This window comes from Bactrocera neohumeralis, chromosome 2 (assembly GCF_024586455.1).
Source record: "Bactrocera neohumeralis isolate Rockhampton chromosome 2, APGP_CSIRO_Bneo_wtdbg2-racon-allhic-juicebox.fasta_v2, whole genome shotgun sequence".
Taxonomy (NCBI): domain Eukaryota; kingdom Metazoa; phylum Arthropoda; class Insecta; order Diptera; family Tephritidae; genus Bactrocera; species Bactrocera neohumeralis.
In genome coordinates, this window is record NC_065919.1 from 29489386 (window position 1) to 29514716 (window position 25331).

Sequence of the window (25331 nt, forward strand, 5' to 3'; positions counted from 1 at the left end):
AAGGAACTCGGATTGTCAATCGGCAACATTCTTCGAAATTACTTCAGGGATGTTTGCCGCTACAACATGAGAAACCACTTCGCATGAGAAACCACTTCGCAAAAAATGACATTTCCATCGCCTATGATTGCACAGCGAACAAAATATAGGACTAGTTTATTCCACCTCACAAGTCCACAAGTTTTCACTAATTAGAAATTCAAATCTGACTTTAGGCAATTTCCGGTCAGACCATAAAAAATATGTCCCGATGTGTAAGGCCTAACCGATTTACCAATCTCAGCTATGTACCCAACAGCTTCGTCACATTCAGTATAATAATTGAATGATTCAATTGATCTGTAAGCAGTTAAGTAATACAAAAAAAAAACAAGTTAATAAATTTGTACGCATGTGAAATAAACTTCATATAATATTTACCGTACGATTCTGTACTGTGATACAGTCTTAAGTCTCTAAATTTGAGACTTTAAGTTGGAGACAATTTTTGAGACATGAGACGATTTTGCTATTCTGTAAGTGACAGTCACAAAATCTATTACATTTCATTATTCAGAGATGTTTTTACACTTGAATGCAAATAAATATGTCGATAACAAATATTTAATTTTCTATAACATAGTCAAAAAACATAATCTATATACATATGTACATTAGTATATAAAAGAAAGTTGTGTTAGTTACACCATTTATAACTCAAGAACGGCTGAACCGATTTCGCTGATTGGTGGAGAGGTAGCTTAGAACCAGGGTAAGGACATAGGATACTTTTTATCTCTTTATGTCAAAATTTATTACAACTCATAAATACAAAAATTATATTTCAAATAATAAGCATTTGTTCACAATTCATGTTTGTAGGAATCATTTGAATATATACGTACAATTTTAAACAGATTCTTCCTAAAAAATAATACAATTGCTAAGTATTTGGAATTGTAAAAAAGAACTGCAACCAAATACGCAGTGAAATAGATTATAACTGGCTCAGTAATCAGTCGTTGAGAATGTATTATACCACGTGCATCCCAAAGGACTGATGTCATAACCTTACCAGCCGACTTTTTCGTCTTTCCACGCCTGAGGACCGGTTCATCATGTGCAGTCCACTAGAATGACTGTCGATTGGACTTCAGTGGGAAATGATGGAGCTACATATGTTTCTATTGTCACACATCGACGCAAAAATTCGGTTTTATTACGACTAAAGAGCACTCAAACACTTCTCAGAATCAGTTATTCGTTGTTTTTGTTGCATTATGAACTTGCGAGGCACCCACTTTGCACAGAGCTTTCGCCTCTTTAAGCTAAGCAAATATGTTTTTATCGGAGGATTTCCCTGAGCCCAAATTCAACAGTATTGCTTTATTAACACACGAAATGCTTTATGATCCATTTTTTTGTAAACTAACACAAGTTGCTTCACAAAAATGCTATATCTCATTAACTAATAGTTATAATCCAACTAATAGAAATCATATAGATGGCAGTAGTATTATTATCTATGTATCAGCCACAGTGAAGCGTGGACGGGTAATCTAGTTATCAATAAAAATAAAAATATGTGTTGACTTTGTTTCATAATATTTACGAAATTTATGTAAAATGTATTTATTTTTAACTTTTTCGTGTTTGAGTTGCTTACAAAATATAAAAAAACGACAATCGATTAACATCTTTGATGATCTGTATTCAGTATATTCAAAATGGCAGAAAAGAGTTCTTTTTAGTTTTGTGACCTGCTAACTATCAGGTCTCAAATCGGAGGCAATATTTTGATACTAACGTTAGGGACTGTTTAGTGAATAGTAACTAGTCACAAATTGAGACTTTACCTCAAAATGTCTCAAATAGAGACTAGAGACTGGTTACAGAATCCCGCTATTAATTTGAACTAAGCGAATTTCTGTGATTTATCAAAAGCGCCAAGCGGTATGCAAAGATATTTTAATTGATGCAGTATGTTCAATCGATGCTAATAAGTGATTAACGTAATAATAATTGCAACTAAACAGATTATGAACACTAAAACTGAAATAAACATATTTAAAAAGAACAACTGGGGTTACTGTTAGTTTTTTTTGATACAAATGTTTTTGTAATTAAATAAGGTATTAATTGCAATATTAAATATTTCATCAAGTATGCATTATCGAACAGTTTGCAAAGCGCTGTGAACATAAACAGTGAAGGAATGCAACCTTGCAGTAATCCAATCAGAACAACTATCTCTCTTTAGCAAGTAATCATATTAAGCATGTAAGAAAAGGATAACATTAAGAAAATATCTTATTTGACAGTCGGTGCGAATATTCCAAACAAAGAGAAATGCCAATTAGACTGCATATGTCAGTGTTTCCTTGTGAAGTTTTTAGCATTAGCACTTTGTATTACAATACAGATTACCGTTTATTTTAGTCTTTTGACATATTTTTGTCTTTTATTGTAAAATATTTATTCCTGGTAAAATATACGCAGGTTTATAATAAATTCGAAAACATTACCAAAGTTTATTAAAAGAATTTTGAAAAAATATTTCACATAAAGCGCCCACGCGAATGCAACCTTTGGCGAGTGTGACAGTAGACAAGAAACGATAGCAGCGATAGAGTGCAGTTAGCTTTTTTCCATGGTGTGTTTGTGTTGTCTAATAAGTCCAAGAAATGGCCAAGTTTAACTTGCAGACAATTCCATAAAAGTGAACTAAAAATTTAAATTTATTTTTAACCATTTATTGAATTATAGTGTATAATCGCTGTGAACTTTTCATTTCATATTGTTACAATGATTAGCTTGCAACACCGTCGCGTAAATTACTGTTTGAATCGTCATACTTAATTTTTTCGCGTTCTTCGTCAGTCAATGCGATTTTTCACTCCTTCATTACCTTTCAGTACTCCATCCGCTCATTAATTTTTTTTTATCTTGCACTCGGCCATTATTTTTTTTGATTGTATGTTCAAAAGTGCAGAGTTAAGAAAATTGAAATGAAACTAAAGTGAAAGAAAAAGCGAGAAGGAACAGTCGGCAAGACTAATCAAACGACCGAGAGGCAAGTGGACGCATTTCCTGCTCCACAAAAAGTTGGTTAAGAAAAAAAGATATACTGGTTGAAAATTGAAAAGAATTTGATTAAAAACGTGAAAGGTGTTGCGAGTTGTTAAAAAAATTACTTGTAAAGATAGAAAAAGCTAAACCAGCACAACGAAAAAGCTGAATTACATTTATCGCAATTGTCACCAGCTGCTGCGGTCCACCAATTACGCTGACACTTGCATTCCAAGTTTTGGAGACAACCATAAAAGGAATGTGGAAGTTTAACCTCGGTAACAGCACGTAGGGAAAGGAAAGAGGTGGTAGTGTTTCTAAGAACCTCGTATTTTAAATTATTGGGTGAGTTATTTAAATTCTATAAAATTCGTAAAACTTGCACACGACGTGTTTCAACAGAGACTCTATTGTTCGAATAACACCTTTATTAGTAGCAAATAATTTACAACTGCTCTAACGCATGTCTAGCAGATAAATTGATTTTTCAACCATAAACTATTATATGCATTATTAATGTGAATTAGTTTGTATTAATTTGTTCTTGCTCTAATACATGCACATCAAATTTTAATTAATTGTGTGCGCATTGTGACTTGATTTTTGGTAGAGGACGAGTTATTCAGTTATTTATAACTACTAATATCAAATGTGAAAATGTTAAGTTGCGAATGATGATGATTACGTATATGAACATTTTCAGATTTAGAAGATAATTATGTAAACCTTTGTTTTTAAATTTGGAAATATCCGTTTAGTTTAAATAAAACTCGTAATAAACGATTTTGACAACCACCCTTTTTTTATTTTTCACAATATGTGGCTAAATGGCTAGTATTAATTACTAAATAAGATGGTTAATAAGCCCTTCTCACCAAATTGAATCAAACATTATTACGCATATAAATATATTATAAATATACAGGCACATATAAGCGATAATATTTAATTTTAATTTAATATCAGGTTTGCATAAACCGACAAAACCTCTGCCGACCGTACTAACTCAGGCTTTGATAAGTTATTGGCTGAAAGACATAGTGCCTAACGCACAGTTTAAAATTTTTGACGCTTAGTCAGTCACATAGCTAATTGGTCATTCTAAACCATTACATATCCAGTCATTTATGTGTTACAGTCTTTTTAAGTATTTATGCATATGTTTCCGTTCACTCACTTGAACACACTTTGACGCGCAATGTTGGCTTTGTGTCACACTCGTTTATGTGCTTTAGCTATAGCTATTCTAGTGGTTGTGTAGCCTATTGTTAAATTTTAACTACTAGAAGTAGTTATAGTTGTTAGTTTTCCTTTTGTGGTCTTCATATTTCCGTCGTACGGTTCCGGAGGCACCTAAAGAAGCGCAACACCACGACTCGGCAGCAACCCACTAACACTTTTGTCGTCATCATTCCATTTTTTTACGCATGAAATGCCCGTATTGCTATGTGTAATTGTAAGAGAAAATATGAAAACAAAAAATTATTAAAGCAACAACTAATAATGGTAGTATTTCCGCCTCCGAATATGACTTAAAAGTAAACGCAAACGAGGAAGAAGGTGGTGGACACCGGTTAACTTGCTACATAAAGTTTTAACACGGTAATTGTATATAGCCTAGGGAGCCCCTAATTTTTGAGATATCGTTCAGAAATTTTGCACATATCTTTTTATTGCCAAGCAGCCTGGTTACCAAACTAAACGATTAAAAATAAGACCGTATATGGAAAACTATATTATTTGACGAGATATCTTTTTGAAATGGGCAAAAAATTTATCAAAAGCAATGCTGCAATCTAAAAAAATCCAGATCCGTTCACTATATCATATATGGTGCTGACATGCGAACTGAATGATTAAAATCAAGTCCTTGCAAGGAAAATTTTTTTACGAATTGACCGTGTACTTTTTTATAAATGAAAGGTTTTCCAACTTCACTGCACTTAACAGTTTTTTCTTGTTTAAGTTAATAGATATACATATATTTTTGTTGTTGTCAATGTTATACACTATGTCATATGTATTTAGTGAAACATTTTTTTGTGAAGTAAGTAAACCTAAAATAGAAAAAGCCCGCAAAGCACGCTTGAGTATGAAATCACAGACTTATGTACATACATATACTATTTGTATTTCATACATGCAATGCAGTGCAAATGTACTTTTGCTGAAACACTCAACAAACGAATAGACATCTCTACATATTTACATATAAATAAGAATATAAATTCATATTTGTTATTTTTAAAATCAACGCGGCTTACGTTAGCATACGCGCAGTTACACAACCGCTAATTCCACAATTTCCATGCCACTTTCAGAACTACTCTCCGCTTCCCCTACATATACTTACAGTCTAAATAGGTGCATCTTAATCGCGGCGGCATACCTAACCAAAAATACAAGTGGGCGCTGCTTGTTGAAGACGCTACTTGAAGTAGTGTGAGTCTAATAGTGAGGGCTTCCACAACAGCAACGGTAGTCCCAATTTGGCTAACAACCACATAGTAATGGGCTGATAGTGTTACTTAGTACTGGTCTTAGCGAAGTAACCACAACCTATCTCTACGGTATATTGCACCTATGTTGCAACTGCATTAGTATCTGCATATGCGGTAATACCACTGCGCTTGAATGCGTTAAGCATGCCGGTAGTCGGTTAGCTAGACAAGCCAAGCAAGCGACTCATATAGCCAGTCAGCGAATTAGTTGCATATGTAGATGTATATTTATACATTACACACATATTGTATTAATTTTCTTGTATACTTTAGCGTTTTGTTTTGCCTGGGTCTACGTCATACTTAGGTTACTTATTTGCGCTCACCTTTGTTCCGTATGCACTTCTTCCAACCTATGCTGTGTTACTTCAGTGTGTGCTCTTCAATGATTGTGTCGTGTATGTTGTTGGTTGGTAGGCTGTAGGTAATGCACAAGTGGTGCTGGGACTGTTGTATATTCATACGGCAAGTGTTTGCCTCTTGCCTCTTTTGTTTTGTAACTGTGCCTGTTACTTGGATCATCTTGACTGTTATTTGCTGGCATGTTATCTATTTCCTTCTTGGTTTTTTGTCTCTTGCGAATTCCATGCACGTGTGCATATTTTCATGCATGTTAGGTTGTTAAAATGGCTAAAGAAGGAATTGGCCTATCATTATGGGGTTTGCAAAGGACGAGACGGTTATATGGCCTATTCACAATATGTACCATTCATTTTATTATTATTTTTTTATTTAATTTCTTAAAAAATTCATATTTCCGAAATTTTATTAGCGGTTTTTCCAAGACTTATTCCTCAGGTTTGTAAGTAATCTATTGTTGTAAAAATTGGTTTTGTTTTCCCGATATTGCTTTGGTTCTGTAAAAAAAAATTTATTTAAATTTTCTCTTTTCCTAATATAAGTATGTAAATGTAGGTTTTACGATTCTTATATGTACTAATGCATGTTTGTAAAATATATATTTGCGCTCAGATTTTGCTTATTTGCTTACTGTTCTCGCGTAATTACATGTTCACACCTTCCAGTTAATACGTTGGTGCTACATATGGCAGTGGCGTAAAATTCAAATTCACAGCTGTCATATATCATTTCAGCAGTAAAGCTTCAATTACCGCCTATATTCCATCTAGTTCCCTCTGTACTACATGCAAACATACCTACACATACATTTACATACATATATACGTTCATACTTATTATTGACTTCAGCCAAACATTGACAACGTGGCACAACCACAACCACTTGCTCCGGCGGTCTCAACCAAAGCCGGAGTCAGCAGCTGTGTGCTGGACGGACTCACAATGTTGACGCCAGGCCTGCTGCCGTTGCTGGGGCTGATTGTCTCGTCGACCGACAAACTGATAAAGATGAATCATACTCGCTGCCGCAACTGCTGCAAACGTCGATATGCCAGAGAGCTGCTGTTTTAGTGATGTTTCAACCCGCTGCGCTGTGCTGCCTTTTTGTCACTATTTAATCGACAATTTCCATTGCAGCGGTAGCAGAATTCAGTCATTTCCCCATTCGTTAGTTGTTATAGAGGGCAACAAGTACCCCCTACCTAAATACATATGTATGGTTAAAAATGTTAGCATGTGCATGTGCATTTCTATATTCCCAGTGTTGAAACGTTCTTATATCTGAATAATGAATTTTCATTGATAAAGAAGGTAGTTGATTTAATCAGGTGAAGGTTATAAGAGTGTGTATGTGTGAATATGTATATTTGCAGTAAGTTGTTTATGGCCTGTTGCGTGAAACCTGTTGCATTTAACGAATTTGATTTCAGAAATGTATTATAACATTTATAACTACTTTTTCTCGAGTCAGGTAAACTAATAAGGGATATAATAAAACTGAAACTACTAAGTTCCATCGAACCCATATTGAGTTCTGTTTTTAGAACAGCCAGTTTCTGATACCCCCTTTCTTTCTCTCGCATTTCTGCTAATGCAATAGTTTTGTATCGGTCCAAAATTTTAACTTTTTATACTTTGATTGTGAAAGTATTTATGACTCTTTTTCCGCTTTATTGTAGTGCATTTTTGTAGTTTTTGATTTTTTTCTGTAATTTTATACAATTTGTATACATATTAACTAAATCTTTTTTAATTTTTTTCACACCAGTAGCCTTTTTACCCCACAGATTTTGATTCAGCAATTTGATTATAGATTTTATATTTATGGTACATTGCCCTCTTTTTGCCTACAAAAATGACAGCTTCTGTTAGCAGTTGTATTCATTTGTTACATATTCATATTGGTAGACATACACATACATACATATATTGTTAGCCTGTAGTGGCGACTTCTTGCTTATCGCGCGTGCGACGCCTGTTTTTTTTTGCTTGTACAACCTGCCGCCGGCACTGCCCATTTTGGCGGCAGACTGCAATGGTTTTCTTTAATTCTTTGGAGTTTTTTCGCTTTATTTTTGTTATTACATTATTTGTCTCCAACGCTTTTATATTGCAGTAGCATTTATTTTCAGTGGATTTGGCTTCCACTTTTAAATTTAGTATTTAGTGGATTTTATTTTTATCAAGTTGCGGCAAATTTATTGAAATTGAAATTATGGACGACGGTATATGGCTATGTGAGGCACACACGCTCTTGCGTTTGATATGCAAATGCACAAGCATGTATTGTACATCCATATGTGCATGCCCTTTCGCAGTCGTTGCTACTGATGCCATTGCTCTGTGCCTCTGCCATTCCTGTTGCTTTTTGTTCTTATCCCATTGAATTATTTTGCCAGCACACTTTTCAATTTCCCCATCGTTGATGTAGTTACTTTATTTTTAATTTTTTGCCTACCAGTCGACATAGTTGTGGTACTCTCTTCCTTTCCCGCTATTTTTTCAGTCGTTTTTCCTTTTTTTGGTTTGTGTTGACAGCGTAGAGAGTTATGCAGCCAGTGGCGCTGTTGAAAATCCATGCAAGACGCCACTTCATATATTCATGCATACATACAGACAGACAGCGCTTGTTTTGCGACGATCAATGACTGTGACAGGCATAGTTGCCACAAAAGCAACAGTTTTTTTTTAGCTGCAGTGCGGGTGCAGTTAATCCGATATGCGTTTATCGAGAGTTTTCAGTTGTCTCGGAAATTTTTTTGCTTTTTTGGGTTATACATATGCGAGTTGCATACTTAAATTTATAGATTTATTTAATGCAACTTCTCTTGTTATTAAGTCCCAAGTTTATGCATATTAATATCCATGGCAAAGAGGGAGGACGAGTTCGTGGATAAGCGTAATCGGACCACTACAACGCCTTCAAAACGCCATTTATGTAAAATGGTACATTGAATCGCAAAAACGAGAGAACCTGTGTTACCCCTAATAGGTTTAATGTATATATTCAGACAAAAACCACGCCTACATACAATAACACAATTTTTATTTCCGTCTGATTCTTTAATTTTCCATCTTTCTTTATCGAGATAAAAAATTTCCTCGAATAGAGGTCTGCCATCTTATGACTGATAGAAAGATTTTCGATTTTTTTTTGCTTTAATACCGTGTATATCTGCAAATACATATATATATGTGTTATATTAACCAAATTGAGAGAGCATGTTTTTCTAATAGTGGTTAATCTTTTGCCTAAAATTTATTACTTGCCCTAGACCCCATATAACTAATAAACCTTATAACACTGAAGGTATACCTCTGGCTTTGATTCTTCCAAGTTGCGAGAGTATGAAATGAGTTACATCTGAACTTGGCTTTTCCTTACTTGTTCTTTTCACACCATTTTTTATACCCTGAACAGGGCATATTAAGTTTGCTATGATGTGTGTAATACTCAGAATTAAACGTCGGAGATCCTGTAAAATATATGTATATATGTATATCTAAACGATCAGTATAAGTCGACTTAGCTATGTCCGCCTGTTCGTCTATATATACGAGAACTATAATCCCTCAGTTTTTGAGATATCAATCTGAAGTTTTGCACACGTTCTTTCCCGGAACCGTCTACATCGGACCACTATAGCGTATTGTTTCCATACAAACTGAACCATCGGAATTAAGTGATTGTATGAAAAACTTTTTCATTTGATGAGATACATATCTTTACTAAATCAGGCAAAGAACTGAGCAATAAAAATAAAATTCTTGTAAGCAATTTTTTGTATTTGTGAAGGGTATTATAGCTGTTGTGCAGATGTTAACTTGTTTACTTTTTGTTTTTAATTTTCTCTAATACAGCAATAAAAGGTATCAGAACAAAAAAGCTGATCATTAATTATTTTATCTTATGACCACTAAGTTTAGATTCTCGGAATATATACTTATCTAATTACAAAATTGTTATAGTTGCTAATGTACATGAATCTAAAATATCTCTAAATCGATGACTCACAGAGTCCACAATAACATAATATTCCGATTTGAGCGGAATAGAAGAAGTTTGTGGTAATAATTTTATAATAATTCCATTATGGATTTTTAAGTAAAAACATTAGTGCATTTTTTTAATTTTAGGTCATTGTTTCTAAAAATCAATCTCAAACGTTCTTATGCATGAAAAAACCGAACCGTAACTTCTGTCCCATAGCAAAGATTGACTTTAGTCTATATAATACAGGCAGTTTCTTAAATGATAAATGACCGCTTTGTCAAGTTTAAATGCTCACGATGTATAAATTTTAAATGAATTGACTTTTTTCTAATAAGATTTACTGTATAAAGAAAATAGCAAACTTGAGAACATTATTCCATTATAACACCAAGTATATTTCTATTTATTTGATAAATAGAGATAAGTCAAGTTAGCTCGAACAAATAAGTGTAATTGCATAAGCAAGTCTAATTAAATGGATTGTTTTATCTATATAATGTGAAATTTTACTTTTATTCGCATGTTATTTTATCCATTCAATTAAATGTTACTACGCCCACGTCAATCTCTACTTGCATAGGCGCACTATACACACATATGTATACATATGTATATTAGCGTGCGTGTGTGCACTTTTTGCCGCACATCATTTGGCAGGCAGCATCTACTTTGCTGTGATTTTTATTTTTCATATTGTATTTTATTTGTTTTCTTTTTCTACGCTACTGTCACTGTCACAATTACCTTCACCACCTCCGCGCTCCAAAACCACTGCCATTTCCCTTCGTCTCTACTACCAGCACTACCACCGTTTTCAATTACTTTTTGATTTCTAACTTATTTTTATTTATATTTATTTCTTTATTATGCTATTTTTTTGCTTTTTTGCGCGTATTTTTAGCCATGTAGGATGATGCGGGTTTTGGTTTTTGGATTTTCTTGCCTACGAAATCGGCTGAATTACCAACCATACGTATACTGCAAAAGCATTGGCTCTACGCTCGCGCTCTCTCAACGTCTACTACATCCCAACGTTCGGCACGCACAGCACAGATTATTTGTTCTAGTAAATATAGTTTTCTCAAAGAATTTATGTGACACTCGCTCTTGTCACCTACGCGGTTGCCACTGTTGATCTTCTGGCCTATCCTATGCCACCCGCCGATATCAAGACCCCGCTGTTTGTCTGACATTGCGTTGAGCGCGCGCGTTTATAGATTTATTTTCGTTTTCTTTGATTATTTGTTGCATTTGTGCACGCGTACGTTTGCGTTTATATGTATCGATATACGTATGCACCGTCGGTTGTACACATCGTACATACATATTATTCATTCCATCGCCCACTTCGCTGTCGTGAATTTCCCGTGATTTTCAAAGCCAACCGGAAGACTAACGGCGAGGAATGTCTTGCGACAGCAAAGTTATTGACATTTTGTGCTGCCGCCGTCGCTGCTGTCATTCCTGTTCAATTTACATTTGTTTTTGCTGTTGTTGGGGTGCCGATAATGGTAAAATTTTGACGAACATATATATATATATGTATATAGTGTTAACTTGTTCAGTTCCTACTGGCTCTAGCCTTCAGCTTTTCTAGTATTTCTCATTGCTCTGCTGCCGGCCCCATTCTTCCATTTGCAGTCTGGCTACTTATCAATTGCTGATACCAACAATAGACAATGCAAAGTTGTTCCAATTTCCCGCAGCACACAATAAGTTTTAGAAAAGCGTTGGATAAAGAAAAATAAGCAACAAACTTGACAAACAACGTGTGAAAGCAGATAACAAAAAATATTATTGTATAATATCATATGAATATATGTACATACATTTGTCTATATGTTTTTGTTATTTATGTGCTGTGCGCTCAAGTTCTAATGCGATTGATTTTAGTTGATAATTTTTATTATTATTTAATTTGTATTTTTGTCACCTTTCTTCGTTTCCACTCATCATAAAGCCAGTGCATACGCCTTTGCCTCACGGTCTTCTCTTGCTACATTCTATTCCACTCGTTTTATAGCCTTGTTTGCAAAAAAGTGTGACAAACGCTCTTAAGTTCGAATTTCAATGACATGACGCGATCGCGTTCCCTGCTATCAGCGTCTGTCTGTAATAATCGACTGACGGTTATTGCTGTGCAGAACATATGTATGTATAAAAGCAAAATAAAGTTTCAATGGAGTGAAGCAAAGCTTATTTAGTCCGAAAATGTTGAGTAATCTCACACAACATAAATAGAAAACAAAATCAAATATTTGTACATATGTATATTATTTTATTTTATTTTTACACACAATATGTATATTTATTACCGTTCTTATCCATTATTTCGTTTTTGTTTTGCAGCGCCCACAGTTGAACGCTTGCCGGTCATCGACGCGCCTCAGTTGGCTATCGTTCGTCCAACCAATCGCAACTATACGCTATACCAATATCCATTTGCAGAGCTACAAAACGAAAAACATCAACAACAACAACATCATCATCTCCCCAAACCGCTGCAGCAACGGAAAAAAATGTCCAGCGAAGAGGACAAACCACCAGCGCCGCCTGTGCGTTTGACCAGCAATCGCGGTGGCGATCGTGTCGGCGGTAGTGCCATCAACACGGGGGTTGGTGTAGGCAGTGCTGGTGATGGACCACCCGTCGATATGCGCCCGTTGCCCAAAGGTAAGTGCGTGTGTTTAGTTTGTTTGTTCTCAGCTAATTCTCAATTTTATGTTCTCACAGAGCCAGATGATCCCGATCGCAAGAAAAAGACATTAAAAAATAAGATAAAAGGTTCGAAGCCCTCGCATACAGACTCTAAACCGAATATATCTTATCCCACGAATTTCGAGCATACCGTGCATGTGGGCTTCGATGCAATCACCGGTGAATTTACGGTAAGTTGTCCATTTCATTCAATACGAATCGCCGCTTATGCACATTTTGAAAAGCTGGATATGCATAAATATTTATGGTACAAATTGCTGCTTATTTATGCGCATAGTTTCATGCTTCAAGAAAACTGAAAATTTAACTTTTGCCTTTCTCACTCAAATAGTTGTTTTTGCAAATTAACACAGCCATTCAATCATTAAGTAAAATATAAAAAAATATTAGTTTTCTAAATCTTCGCGCTATGAAAAACAAGCTTTGTTCTCTGTATAGGTGCCACCTTAATGACTCACCACAATCATGACTCTCACACTTTCAAGTGCAGCAGTGCAAACATTCTTGCTGATAAAGTCGCCAGTTAAACAACACACAGATAACAGTGTTTGTTTTAGAAACTCGAATCAGTGTCGTTTTCTTCATACTTTCTAAAAGCGTTTACTTCCTCCGTTATAGTGAAATCGTGATAATGCGTGAATTCGGGTAGTGTCGTCTTTATTTTGTATCGGCAAAACAAAAATTGTTGCAAGTGCTTATGAAACACCGACATCCTTCAGAATGCGCACAACGGCATACACGGAGAAAACGGCTGTAAGTGCATGTGAGATGTAATGCATTTTGTCTAAAGTAACTGGTGGAACTTTTCTATGGGCAATATATGTATTTGTATTTGGCGCCTCACATTTTTTTTCTGTGTTCGGCCGAGCTTCAAGACTTGTTTGGTGCGTGCAGTCTTTATATTATCTAACCGATCATCACCATTATTTGCGTATATTTCCCTTTTTTTATTAAGAGCTTGAGGTTTATTCGCGCAGTATAAGAAGAACTCACGCGTGCCCTTCAGCTACGGTCACCAAATTTTTCTTTATGCATTTAGCAAATTTCCCACTGCGAATCTTCGCTTAAACGAAATGCAAAGTTCTATGCAAATATTTGCTAAGCAAAAACACTAACATGTTAGAATAATTATTTTTTGGTATGCTGTGTACTGGTTAAGCACATTTTATGCTTGATTATATATGTACATATTTACCTTTATTTCTACTTTGTTGATTTCATTAATAATTAAAAGAAGAAAACTATTTGGAAACTAGATTAAGTAGCAACTTAGTCCATATATGACCCATTTCGATTTGCAAATAGATTTGTAGGAAATTAATTAATTTTTGGAAATATAATACAAGTATATAGTATGTCGTAGAAGGAATATGTACTGATAAATAGGACTTTATCTAGGCAGCTTTTTGACCGAATCTTAGGTGCAATCAATTTTATATGCCTGTTTGTAATAGCAGTAGTTTTAGCGGCAGAAAACATTCCTAAAGTAATTTGGAGAAATGACGCCGATTTGACAATCCTTGGCCGTATAAAAATCTGTGTCCGTTCCGGTTACCGGTCGCGGGAACGGATGCCGGTTTGTAGTCCTGAAGTGGTTCTAAAATGTGTCCAAACAACTTTTTTGTGTGGGTGATACATTTGTTGGTACCCTGAAAAAGGGTAAATTAAATTTGCCACGAAGTTTGTAACACCAAGAAGGAAACGTCGAAGACTCTATAAAACTTATGTATAAACATGTCGGTCTGTCTGTATAAGCACGAACCAGTGATATATCGATCTAAAATTTTATCTCTAATAAGCTGGTAATTTCTCGATATCTTAACGAAATTTGGCATAGATCATTTTCCAAAGCAACAGTACGATCCCCGATGAGATTATTCAGATCGGACCACTATTGCATATTGCATATGGCAAATTCTGGTATCTAAACTTTTGTATTTGTGAAGGGGATTACATCACCAGTACAACCGAAGTTAACGGATTTTCTAGTTTTATTCTGTAATTGCTAGTTGTTTGGTCGAGATTTCCCTCTTGTTTCCGATAGGTGTATTAAAATATTCGACATGTAGGAGGCATCGAAATATTCAAGTCGCCCGCATTCAGAAGTTTTCTGTTACTTGCCGTAGAGTCGCTAATTGGAAAAATATGTTTATGCTGATTGTAAACTGAGTTCGAGATGATGGTAGAAAAAAATTAAACAAATTGGTTATAAGTAGTTCCGTTAAGAAATCTTCAAGCCAAATTCCAGTTGAGGAAAGGGAAACCATGATTTAGATAAGTGGTATATTTAAAAGTAAATAACTATATGTAATTTCCAAATACGTCTGGTATTTGGGAAAAAATATATACATATACATACATATTCATTTGAAAAATCATAAATTTTCCTTACAGCCCAATTCGCTTAGTAAATAAAGCTTTAATTTCAAATTGTGAGCCATATTTTTAAGTATCAGTAAGGCTATGTTTACATACTTTTCTTTTCAAAAGTTAAATATTTTTCAAAATGCAAAAAAAAATCAGTCTACTTATGTTTTAATTTCGATTGTTATGCTCTTTTGCATTGCAAATTTTGAAGACCTTAAACAAAAGTGTAAACGCAACAATTTTTTAAATTAGTAAAATAGATTTTGAAAAAGAAATCTTTACATATCTTTACAATTGGCATTTTTTAAAATTTGCCTAAGCAACAACAACTTTCACATATATTTAGCACCGCTTTCAATCATTTTTTGCTTCGTCTGCGCTACTTTTCAGTTGCAAACTACACCGAATATTAAGATATACAATTGCAACAAACAAAAAATATATATGTATACCAAAAAACATTTCTTTATTCAAACATTATAACAGCAACAACAAACAAATTATAATATTATTAAGTTTTGAGGCAGTATTTAGTTGTAATTTCGGTGATTATTTTATTTGTTGTCTTTTTCTTCTTTTCTTTCTTTCTTCCTGTATACATTTATTATCAATTCAATCTTTTTTTTTGGAAAATATGCGTGCGTGTTTGCTTATGCACATACAAGCTGCCAATAAAAGTAAGTATCGGCTATGCAAGTGTAAATGTACGACAAAAAGCGTTAAGGATAGTGTAAAGATAACTTCCAAGCAATAAGCGCTATACCTACATATTGAGGATTTATTTAGCAGCCAACGTCAAAATCTGCTTGTAGCGCATCCAACGCATTCACACCCCCAAACGCGCGCTGATTTGTGCTAGTTAGAGTTTTTATTACAGTATTTTCTTTTTCATTATTCGTTTTAATTATATTTTTTCTACTAAGCTCTAGAAAATAGTGTCACTATAACATCTGTACATTTGTATACAAACATAAACACAGAATTACCTAACGTCAAATGCTTTGCTCCTTTTTCTACTGGCTGTTAATGTTTTTTTTTTATTAAATCTACTATAATCGCTTAACATGTGTACGTAATATCTATGTACGTATGTATGTATGTATGCCAGTAATATAATATTTATATTTTTTAATGCTATAAAAACTCTAGCCAGCTTTTATACTCTTAAAGTTAGTACACACACGTGCTATTGCCTAAAGTTATGTCACTTTTGCATTACTTTGCATTATCTATTAAACTTACACTTAAGTATTGGAAAATATACAAAAATGTGTTTTTAAATGTGAAATTAAGTTTTGTTTGGTGTAATGTGTTAGTTTGTAGTAAAACATTCAACCAACTTAATAAATTTTATATCGGTGCCTATATCAAATTTTCAAAGTCAACATTTCAAGGTCATATTTTTTATCGAAAAATACCAGTTTTTCTTGTTAAGTTGTCATTATTCTAACCCTTAAGCTTAGATTCCATGTTTTTTATTTAAACCCTGAACAGAGTATATTAATTTTACCACGAAGTAATGCCCTGAATGAAACGTCGGAGACCTTACAAAGTATATATTATATTCAGTTTTTGGACAAGTTCTTTTCTCTCCAAGAAGCTGCTCTTTTATTGGAACCGCCGAATGCCGAATTACTATAGCATATATGGTAACTGCCAAAATTCAAGTCGTTATATAGAAACATTTCTGTACAAGATATTTTCACGAAATTTAGCATGAGTTTTTTTGTCTAAGGATCATTCTCCAGCGCTACAATCTCCGATCATATTGTTCAGATTCATAAAGATTTTCATAAAATACAATTTTTTATCAAACAACGTGGCTAGAGAGAACTAGCAAAATGTTATCCATTATTTTAATATCAAGTACATAACAAACTCAGGGTTTAAATGGCATGGCATGAGAGGTATGATTGTGAGCCGATTTTACAACTTTACCAAAAAGACGGGGCTGTTATATGTCCAATTTGATTGAAATCGGTCAAATGGCTTGAGAGTTGCATATAAAATTTCATTAAAAAAATGTTAAGAAAGTTTTTGTGCTGATATATTATAAAGGTATACCATGTACATATAATTTATATTTCTTGCAATCGAAATTTACGTTTCTGGCATTATTATTTTAAAAATTATGGAATTTTTAGTAATTTAGTAGTAAATTTGAAAAATCGAACAAGAAATATTTTCTCCTAATTTAGTTATAAAAATCAAATACTTTAAGGAATCCATTAATTTTATTAGAGGAGCTTTCCTATTGAACCCTACTTTAAATTACATATTTTCACACAAATTATTTTGTGTACATGGCAATGGTCCGACTCCGTCTAACCGTTAAGATTATAATACTATTATATTCGGTGCAACTTGTTATACAAGGTGTGTTCCACAGTAAACAGGACTTTAAAAAAAAACAGAACAAATGGTTTTTTCGGCAAAATCAATTTATTTTATTCAAAATAGTCTCTTTCTGCTTCAATACAGCTTTTGCAAGGAAGAAGTCGCACGGTGCCATAACAGGTGAATACGGGGAGTGGTTAATGGTTAAAATGTGATTTTTGGTCAAATAATCGTCCTTCGAATGTTGGATTCTGAGCAATTTTTGGTCGTCAGTCAATTTGTGCGGAACACCTTTCGTAAGCCCAAATGTTCGGTCGAAATGCGATAAATCGATGCTTTGGAGATGTTCAATTCCACTTCCATGAATTTCAACGATGATTTTGGCTGATTTTTGATGAATTCACGCACAGTTTTGATGGAATTTCCAGTGATCCTCACGACCACTTTGGAAACGTTGAAACCACTCGTGCACTCTGTTACGGGATAGGGAATCATCGAAATAAACTTGTTTCATCAATTTTTCGTCAACGTTTCGGTAAAAGTTTTACCAATTTTAAAACAAAATTTAATGTTGGCTCTTTGTTCGAAGCTCATTTTCGCACCAATAACACAAACATACTGACACTTAAAACGCAATAACTTCCAATCGATGAAATGTCATGAAATTTTCACTGGACAATCGATAAAGATAGCAGATTCAAAAAGTCCTGTTTATTTTGGAACACACCTTGTATATAACAATCAAATATTTTATTTCAAGGAATAAATATTTAATATTTTCTGGTGTTAAATTCAATTTTCAATGTTTTTTGTTTAGAATTAGTGCAAAAATTTCGCATGCGATTTTGAAAAATATCTGAACGAAATGAGAATCACAGGAAAACAAATCACTTAACTTCAAATAATTTTTTCTTTAAATTATAATATTTACATCTATATCCGTTTAATAATGCATTTTTGGATATGTCCTCATATTCTTTCGAGTTTTTTCGGTCATCATAAATCGGCCACATAAAATGCAATTAATGTTATTCTTATTCATATGCCAATCACGTACGTATCCCTTTCACATTGCCCTAAACAAAAGTTATTCATAAATTTCGTAAGAATTGGCCGGTCGTATTTATTTTCATTGTTATTCAGCCGTTGGCACAAAAAAACAAAACAAGCTTTTACGCAAAAACGCTGCCGGCGCAGACACTTGCGTTTATCTATTTTATTTATTTTTTACGAATTTACCACCTTTCTTTCTTCGCAAGCTTTATTTTTGCTACTGCGCTGTAAGTTGTACGCACGAGCAAGTCATAGCACACGAATTTAGTTTGGCTAGTTAGCAGGCACACACATTTTGCTGTAAATGTAATTAATTTTCAAGCCACTTAGCAAATATTGATTATGGTTAAATATTTGAATTTACCATTTCCTTTTAATCGATTCTTTTTTTTATTAATCTTCCCCGTTTTCCTATGTTTCCAGGGCATGCCGGAGGCGTGGGCGCGTCTACTGATGAATTCAAACATCAGCAAACAAGAGCAGAAGAACAACCCACAAGCGGTGCTGGATGTGCTCAAGTGGTTTGACAATACAACAAAGCAGCGACCAAGTTCCAAATACATGACAAATGCCATTACGACGCATTCAGGTAAACTCATTGCACACAAATATTATAAAATACATGCTCTCATGTATGACCCTCATTATAGGCTCCTCGCTAAGCCGCGTTAGCAGCAGCAGTCCCAGCAGCACACCAACAGACTCGGAGTTACACGCTTCGAATAGTGGCGGCAATTTGATTGGCGTCAATCTCAGCAATCTAAGCCTTGGCGGTACAAATGCGAATGCGAATGCCAACACTGTTGGTTTGATCGGTCAATTGGGCGGCAGCATTGGCGGTGGTATCGGTGGTGTGGGGCCGACGGTACATGGCAATCACCATCAGACACATAGTAGCGCTTTGAGTCAATCACATTCGTATAATTTTGGTGGAAATACGGCCTCCTCATCTTCGCAACATTCGTCCGCCAATGAAGATGATATATTGGGTGCGCCACAACCGGCGCCACCGCCGATCGCATCGCGACCCGAACGCACGAAATCGATCTATACGCGTCCCATTGAGGGGGCGGTGTCTGTGTCGGAGGGCATTGAACATTTGCGTGCGGTCACGCCAACCACGCCGCTACAACAACTGCAACAACAACAACAGCAGCAGCTGCAGCAACACCAACATCAACACCAGAACAATGTTGCGCAACCGCAACAGCAACAATACCGCACGCCGAACAACGCAATTGCGGCAACCGCAAGCGTCGCCGCCGCAGCTGCAGCAACAAGTGCGACAACAACAACCACGTTGGATAAGAACAAAAATAACGAAAGTAATTACAGTCTACCATTAAATGCTTTTGGTTTTTTGTTTTGCCACTTTGTTGTAAATAATTTAGTTAGTAGTAAACAATACATTTCGCAAGTTGCACGCGTTCCAGCAAACTGCAGTGCGTTTTTGAAGTGCATAGTTGAAAATGTGAAACCACGACATTTTGGCAGCAAATTAACTTAGCCATTGATGGTGTAAAAGTATTTTTTTTTAATTCCATTATACGATATACAGTTGTTGGCACGTGTGTAATTGGCAAACGCATCACGCACATCCTCGCTTGCGTATGGCTAACACTACTAACACATATACATACATACATTACATAGCAATACATACAATGTATCATACGTTTGAATGTGGATTTTTCTGCCGGTTAATATACATATATGTGTGTGTGTATGAAAGTGTGAGTATGTAGCGCGTAAAAACATAATTTTCGCGGTCACTGTAAGGAAATTATGTGCACAAACGCTTTTAGTACTAACCAATTTCAATCTTATAACAAAAATTAACCAAAAAAAATAAGAAATAACTGACTTGTATGTTGCGTATCGTCTGCTTTTCCGTTTCGCCTTCCGTTCGTTCGTTTGTTTGTTTTCGTTTTGTGTTTTTGTTTCTGTTTCGCCTGCAGCAGCAGCAGCAAAGTCAGCAACAGCAACGTCCGAGTGCGTTGCGACTGCGCCGCCTCTGCCACAGCAAACTGTTGAGCCTGTCGCTACGCATGCATCGACATCCATTTGTAATATAACCGCAACGTTGTTGACTACGTCGACGACCATTGCCAGTAATCTTGATAGCAATACGAGTGTTATTGGTGTCATTGGTACTTGTTCTACTTCTATCATTACTGCTACTGCTACTGCTAGTCCTACTAACATTGCAACAGTTGACACAACTACTACTACAACAACAAGAACAACAACAGCTACTAACTCCACTGCTAGCACTCATTTGCAATTTATCGATTGTAATGCAACGACGACTAATCACGATTCTTCTGCTTCCTCCTTTTCATCGTTTCCATCATTTAATGACGATGCGTCACTGCTGCCACCCATTTATTGTCCATCGGTGTCTTCCTCCATCTGCGAATCTGTGGCGATGTCAACGCCACCACCACCACCCTTACCGACGCCTACTACCATTACAACCACAACAATAACACCGGCCACACCAATCTCCGGTGGTGAACTAACATCTGCCGCTGTACAAATATACGCCACACCGGTTGGTGGCGACACCTCGTCTGCAGACCTCTATATTACCGATCCAAATACGAAACGTTTGACGGGCTCACCAGCAGCAGTGCCACAACCGCAACAGGCGAACACGACACCGGCACAATTGGTGACACCATCAGCGGTGGCACCGAGCACGGCGGCTTCCGCAGCTCCACAGCCGCGCTCCGGCACCGCCAAAAAGAAGAAAATGTCCGATGAAGAAATATTGGAGAAATTACGCACTATCGTTTCGGTTGGTGATCCGAATCGCAAGTACACCAAGATGGAGAAGATCGGCCAGGGCGCATCGGGCACGGTATACACAGCGATCGAGTCATCTACGGGTATGGAAGTGGCCATTAAGCAGATGAACTTATCGCAACAACCGAAAAAGGAACTAATCATCAATGAAATACTTGTTATGCGAGAGAATAAGCATCCGAATGTGGTGAATTATTTGGACAGTTATTTGGTGTCCGAGGAATTGTGGGTGGTGATGGAATATCTGCCAGGTGGTTCGCTCACCGATGTCGTCACGGAGACGTGCATGGATGAGGGTCAAATAGCGGCAGTTTGTCGCGAAGTGTTGCAGGCCTTGGAGTTCCTACACTCCAATCAGGTGATACATCGTGACATCAAGAGTGATAACATACTGTTGGGCCTGGACGGCTCGGTGAAGCTGACGGATTTCGGTTTCTGTGCGCAAATCTCGCCAGAACAGTCGAAACGCACAACAATGGTGGGCACACCGTACTGGATGGCTCCGGAGGTGGTGACGCGCAAACAATACGGACCCAAGGTGAGTATTAATATACCAAGAAACACACTAAATGTAAATTAGTATGCGATAGAAGTTGAAATTTCGAAACGAATTTATTTCGGCAGAGCTAAACAATTTTTACTTGCATATATTTATATAAAGAACTGCAACTGTTCATTTTCAAAACTAAGTTGAATTTTAATTTGCAGGTCGACTTGTGGTCACTCGGTATTATGGCTATTGAGATGGTTGAGGGTGAGCCGCCCTATCTGAATGAGAATCCATTGAAAGCCCTGTACCTCATTGCCACAAATGGCAAGCCAGAAATCAAGGAGAAGGAGAAACTATCGACAGTATTTCAAGATTTTCTAGATCAGTGTTTGGAAGTCGATGTCGAACGACGTGCGAGTGCACACGATTTGTTGAAGGTAGTTCAGTGAAAACCGTCCATATATTTTTCTGATCAAAATTAAACTAATTTCTTTCTTATGCACACAGCATCCTTTCCTGAAATTAGCACGTCCATTGGCTAGCTTAACGCCTCTTATTATGGCCGCCAAAGAAGCCGCTAAAGGAAACTGATTAAAGAAGAAGCATTAATTTAATTTACATAAAAGTGATGAAATTAGAACTTAAAACACTTGAAAGAAAACAAAAAACAATATATATATACATACATACATTTAAACAATAACAATAAAACTAGGATCGAAAATTATGTAATTCATAACACCACGACACGAAGGCAACACGAACAGATACACTTACATAGCTGCAGTTTAGACAAACGTATTAAATTGAGAGATACATATGTATATATATACATATATATAGATCATATATTAACGTTTTATTAAGCGCAAAATGAGAGCAAGGCACGCAGTCGTTTTATTATAGCTATATAGCATATATAGTTTGTACCATAAATTGCGCGTGAGTTTCGAAAATGGGCCAAGGTGTTGCACAGCATACAGAAATCAGCGTGTGGTAACGATTGAAAGGATTGCAAAATACAAATATACGAAATTGTAATTAATTTTCGTTTGGCATTTGATATTGCTATATAATGTATTAAAAATAAATGTTACCGTAATTATTTATAAATTGGCGCGACACAAGTGTTGCTGCCATATTATTTTGAAAATTATCATTGAAAAAAAATTTGATTGTTTCGTTGAAAACTAAAATATATTAAAAATTCATATAATGCATTACTCGCACATATTACCTTGCGTTATGCGGGTGTTTTCAAATGTATTTTAAATTCATTGGAAGAAATTAAGTTTTATTTTTGTAGGCTTAACATTTTATATCAGCTGGTTGGCATTTTAAATGTCTCCTTGCGTAATATTTTATTTCATTTCATTTGATTTGTATTTAAATTAATTATTGTTATTAGTACTTTAACGTGAGAACGATTACATACATACATTTAACAGAGAAACTGAGACAATTTTTGTAAGACTATGTCATTCTAATTACATACAATTTAATTATAATTAGCATTTTATACATAATTATAAATTATAATTAACGAAAGTTAAGTAAAGTAAACAAACAAACAAGCAGAAGTAACACCTTAAAACGCTCTACTACTTACGGACACCTTTATTTATATAATATATATTTGTAATTATAGAAAACTTAAAAGCAAATTTGGTTTATTTTTATTTTGCTAAAAAGTGGCAGAGTTGAATACTGTTATACATTTTTTATTATGAGTTCTAAGTGATGGGTTTTAGTGTAGTCTGTTCATAAGAAACTCAAAGATCCGAACGCATTTGCTGGTGCAGCGCTTGAGTATTGTTTATTGAGTTTGAACTTCAAAAATCAATATCAAATAATTTCGTAGTGAAGTAGCATAATTTCGGGCTGTCAAAATTGTATGAGTTTTTTTACTTGATTCAATCGGGACTCCATATATTACAAGTTTACAGTTTGATAGCTGCCTGTCCACACTTTTCATTTAGTGGTTGTTGCTGTTACTCTTCTAGTTTTTAAATCGACTACTTTCGGTTTGCTTGATTTCAAAGCACATAACACTATACCTTAACGTACCTTAACACTAACTCTTAACGTGGTTTGTAACACCTGAAAGAAAACGTCGGAAATCCTATAAAGTATATTTACAAATGATCAGCAAGACGAGCTGACTCAATTTAACCATGCTTTTCCGTATATATGCAAACTAGTCCCTCACTTTTTTAGATATCGAACTAATTTCAATAGTTCTTTTTTTACCAATTGTCGGACCACTATAGCGTATAGCTGGCATGCGAATCAAGTCCTTGTATGGAACATCTTTTTATTCGACAAGATATATTGAGGAAAGTTGGTACGGCTTATTGCCCAAGATCGTTCAAGCCAATCAAAAATAAGTTATTTTATGAATTTTTTTTATTTGCGAAGAGTATTTCAGCTTCGGTACAACTGCAGTTAACTTTTTTCTTGTTTTTAATTTTAATTACTAAATATCGTCTGAAAAATCAACGTTTAAGAGCTGAAAAACCAGAATTAATCACTATTTCTATAAAAAAAATTAATTTAGTAAATTCAGTGAAGTTTTTAATTTTTATTTTTTTTCGATTGTAACATACATATGTATATACATATATCTGACATAATTTTAAGTTGGGAACACGCTATGGTTTGTATATAACATGAGATTATATTGAGATTTTTTTATTTACCGCAATCAATAAGTGAGCACACATTACTGAATACTTTGATTGTATTTGCAAAATACAAAATTACTACATTAGAGAAAAACACAAACATACAGACGAACATGAACGTCGGTAGAAAACTACACACAAAGTAAAATAAAACAACACCAACAATAATAAGAACAAATACAATAGCGTTTAGTGATTACCAAGTAATAATTAATTTCGTAGATCGAACTACCATAAAAAAATAAATAGTACTTAAATACACAAAAACACCGACAACAAACAAACCCGAATATGTATGTTTGCATATTTGTATTTAATAATAGTAGCACTTAGAACCTAAACGAAATTAGGACTTGTATGTATAAATAGTATTTTTCCAATTTGCAAGTGAGCCAACTGGCGCGACTTGTATGTTATAGGTATGTGTGTGCGTTTATAGCCAGAACTGGAAGAACGTATAATTACAAACAGATACTGCTAATTAAATCAATAAAAAACCAAAAAAAAAATACAACAAAAATATGCAAATGAAAAAGTTGGAGCAAAGTTAAAAAATGAACGGTGATGGGTTGAAGAATGCTGGCGAGCAAATAAAATAATAATGGAAATCATACTTTGTGCCTAACTGTAAATTACTAAAAAAAACAAACAAACAAAAAAGAATAAAAAAATAACTAAAAACTGTATGAAGCAAAAAATTTAATTAAACACAAAAAAAAACAAATATACTCGACACCACTATATACCAATATAGTAAAAAACTATAGACCACAGCAAACAAACAATATAATAAATATTTAAAACAATGATTTTTTATCCCAATAAGGAAAATTTAACTTCAATTTCGTTAAAATAATTGGTAAAAAGTATTTCAATTCCAGTTTAAAGCGAATCATTAGCAGAGATGGTAAGATTTTACAATTAAATTCTACTTAATGTAATAGTAACAAGATTCTAAAGACTCCTGAAGT

The 25331-nt window shown here is 34.9% G+C and overlaps 1 protein-coding gene and 1 long non-coding RNA gene across 7 annotated transcripts; one reads left to right on the plus strand and one right to left on the minus strand.

The window, feature by feature from the left end:
* Positions 1-2499: 2499 nt before the first annotated feature.
* On the plus strand, positions 2500-25084 carry LOC126767916 (serine/threonine-protein kinase Pak). 6 transcript variants are annotated; one of them, XM_050485696.1, is made up of 9 exons: positions 2500-2698; positions 2967-3393; positions 12253-12576; positions 12637-12791; positions 18802-18967; positions 19029-19703; positions 20337-21724; positions 21895-22113; positions 22184-25084. In XM_050485696.1, exons 3-9 carry the CDS (start codon positions 12423-12425, stop codon positions 22265-22267), a joined length of 2841 nt encoding a protein of 946 aa, XP_050341653.1. In that variant the 5' UTR covers positions 2500-2698; positions 2967-3393; positions 12253-12422; the 3' UTR covers positions 22268-25084. The 6 variants fall into 6 exon arrangements, with proteins under 6 accessions (XP_050341653.1, XP_050341652.1, XP_050341655.1 ...); XM_050485695.1 differs by having other exon boundaries at positions 2500-3393; XM_050485698.1 differs by having other exon boundaries at positions 2505-3393; positions 20958-21724.
* Positions 3852-11530, minus strand: LOC126767998 (uncharacterized). Its single transcript, XR_007669187.1, has 3 exons — positions 10648-11530; positions 5876-6406; positions 3852-4492 (listed from the first exon to the last, which is right to left on the minus strand). It is a non-coding gene; the product is annotated as an uncharacterized LOC126767998 (long non-coding RNA).
* Positions 25085-25331: the final 247 nt, after the last annotated feature.

Bases quoted from the DNA above. Each gene is read 5' to 3' on its own strand.
- LOC126767916 (XM_050485695.1), top strand. From the start codon at position 12,423: ATGTCCAGCGAAGAGGACAAACCACCAGCGCCGCCTGTGCGTTTGACC. The intron at 21,725-21,894 runs GTGAGTATTAAT...TTTAATTTGCAG, and splicing joins GCAAACAATACGGACCCAAG to GTCGACTTGTGGTCACTCGG. The intron at 22,114-22,183 runs GTAGTTCAGTGA...TTATGCACACAG, and splicing joins GTGCACACGATTTGTTGAAG to CATCCTTTCCTGAAATTAGC.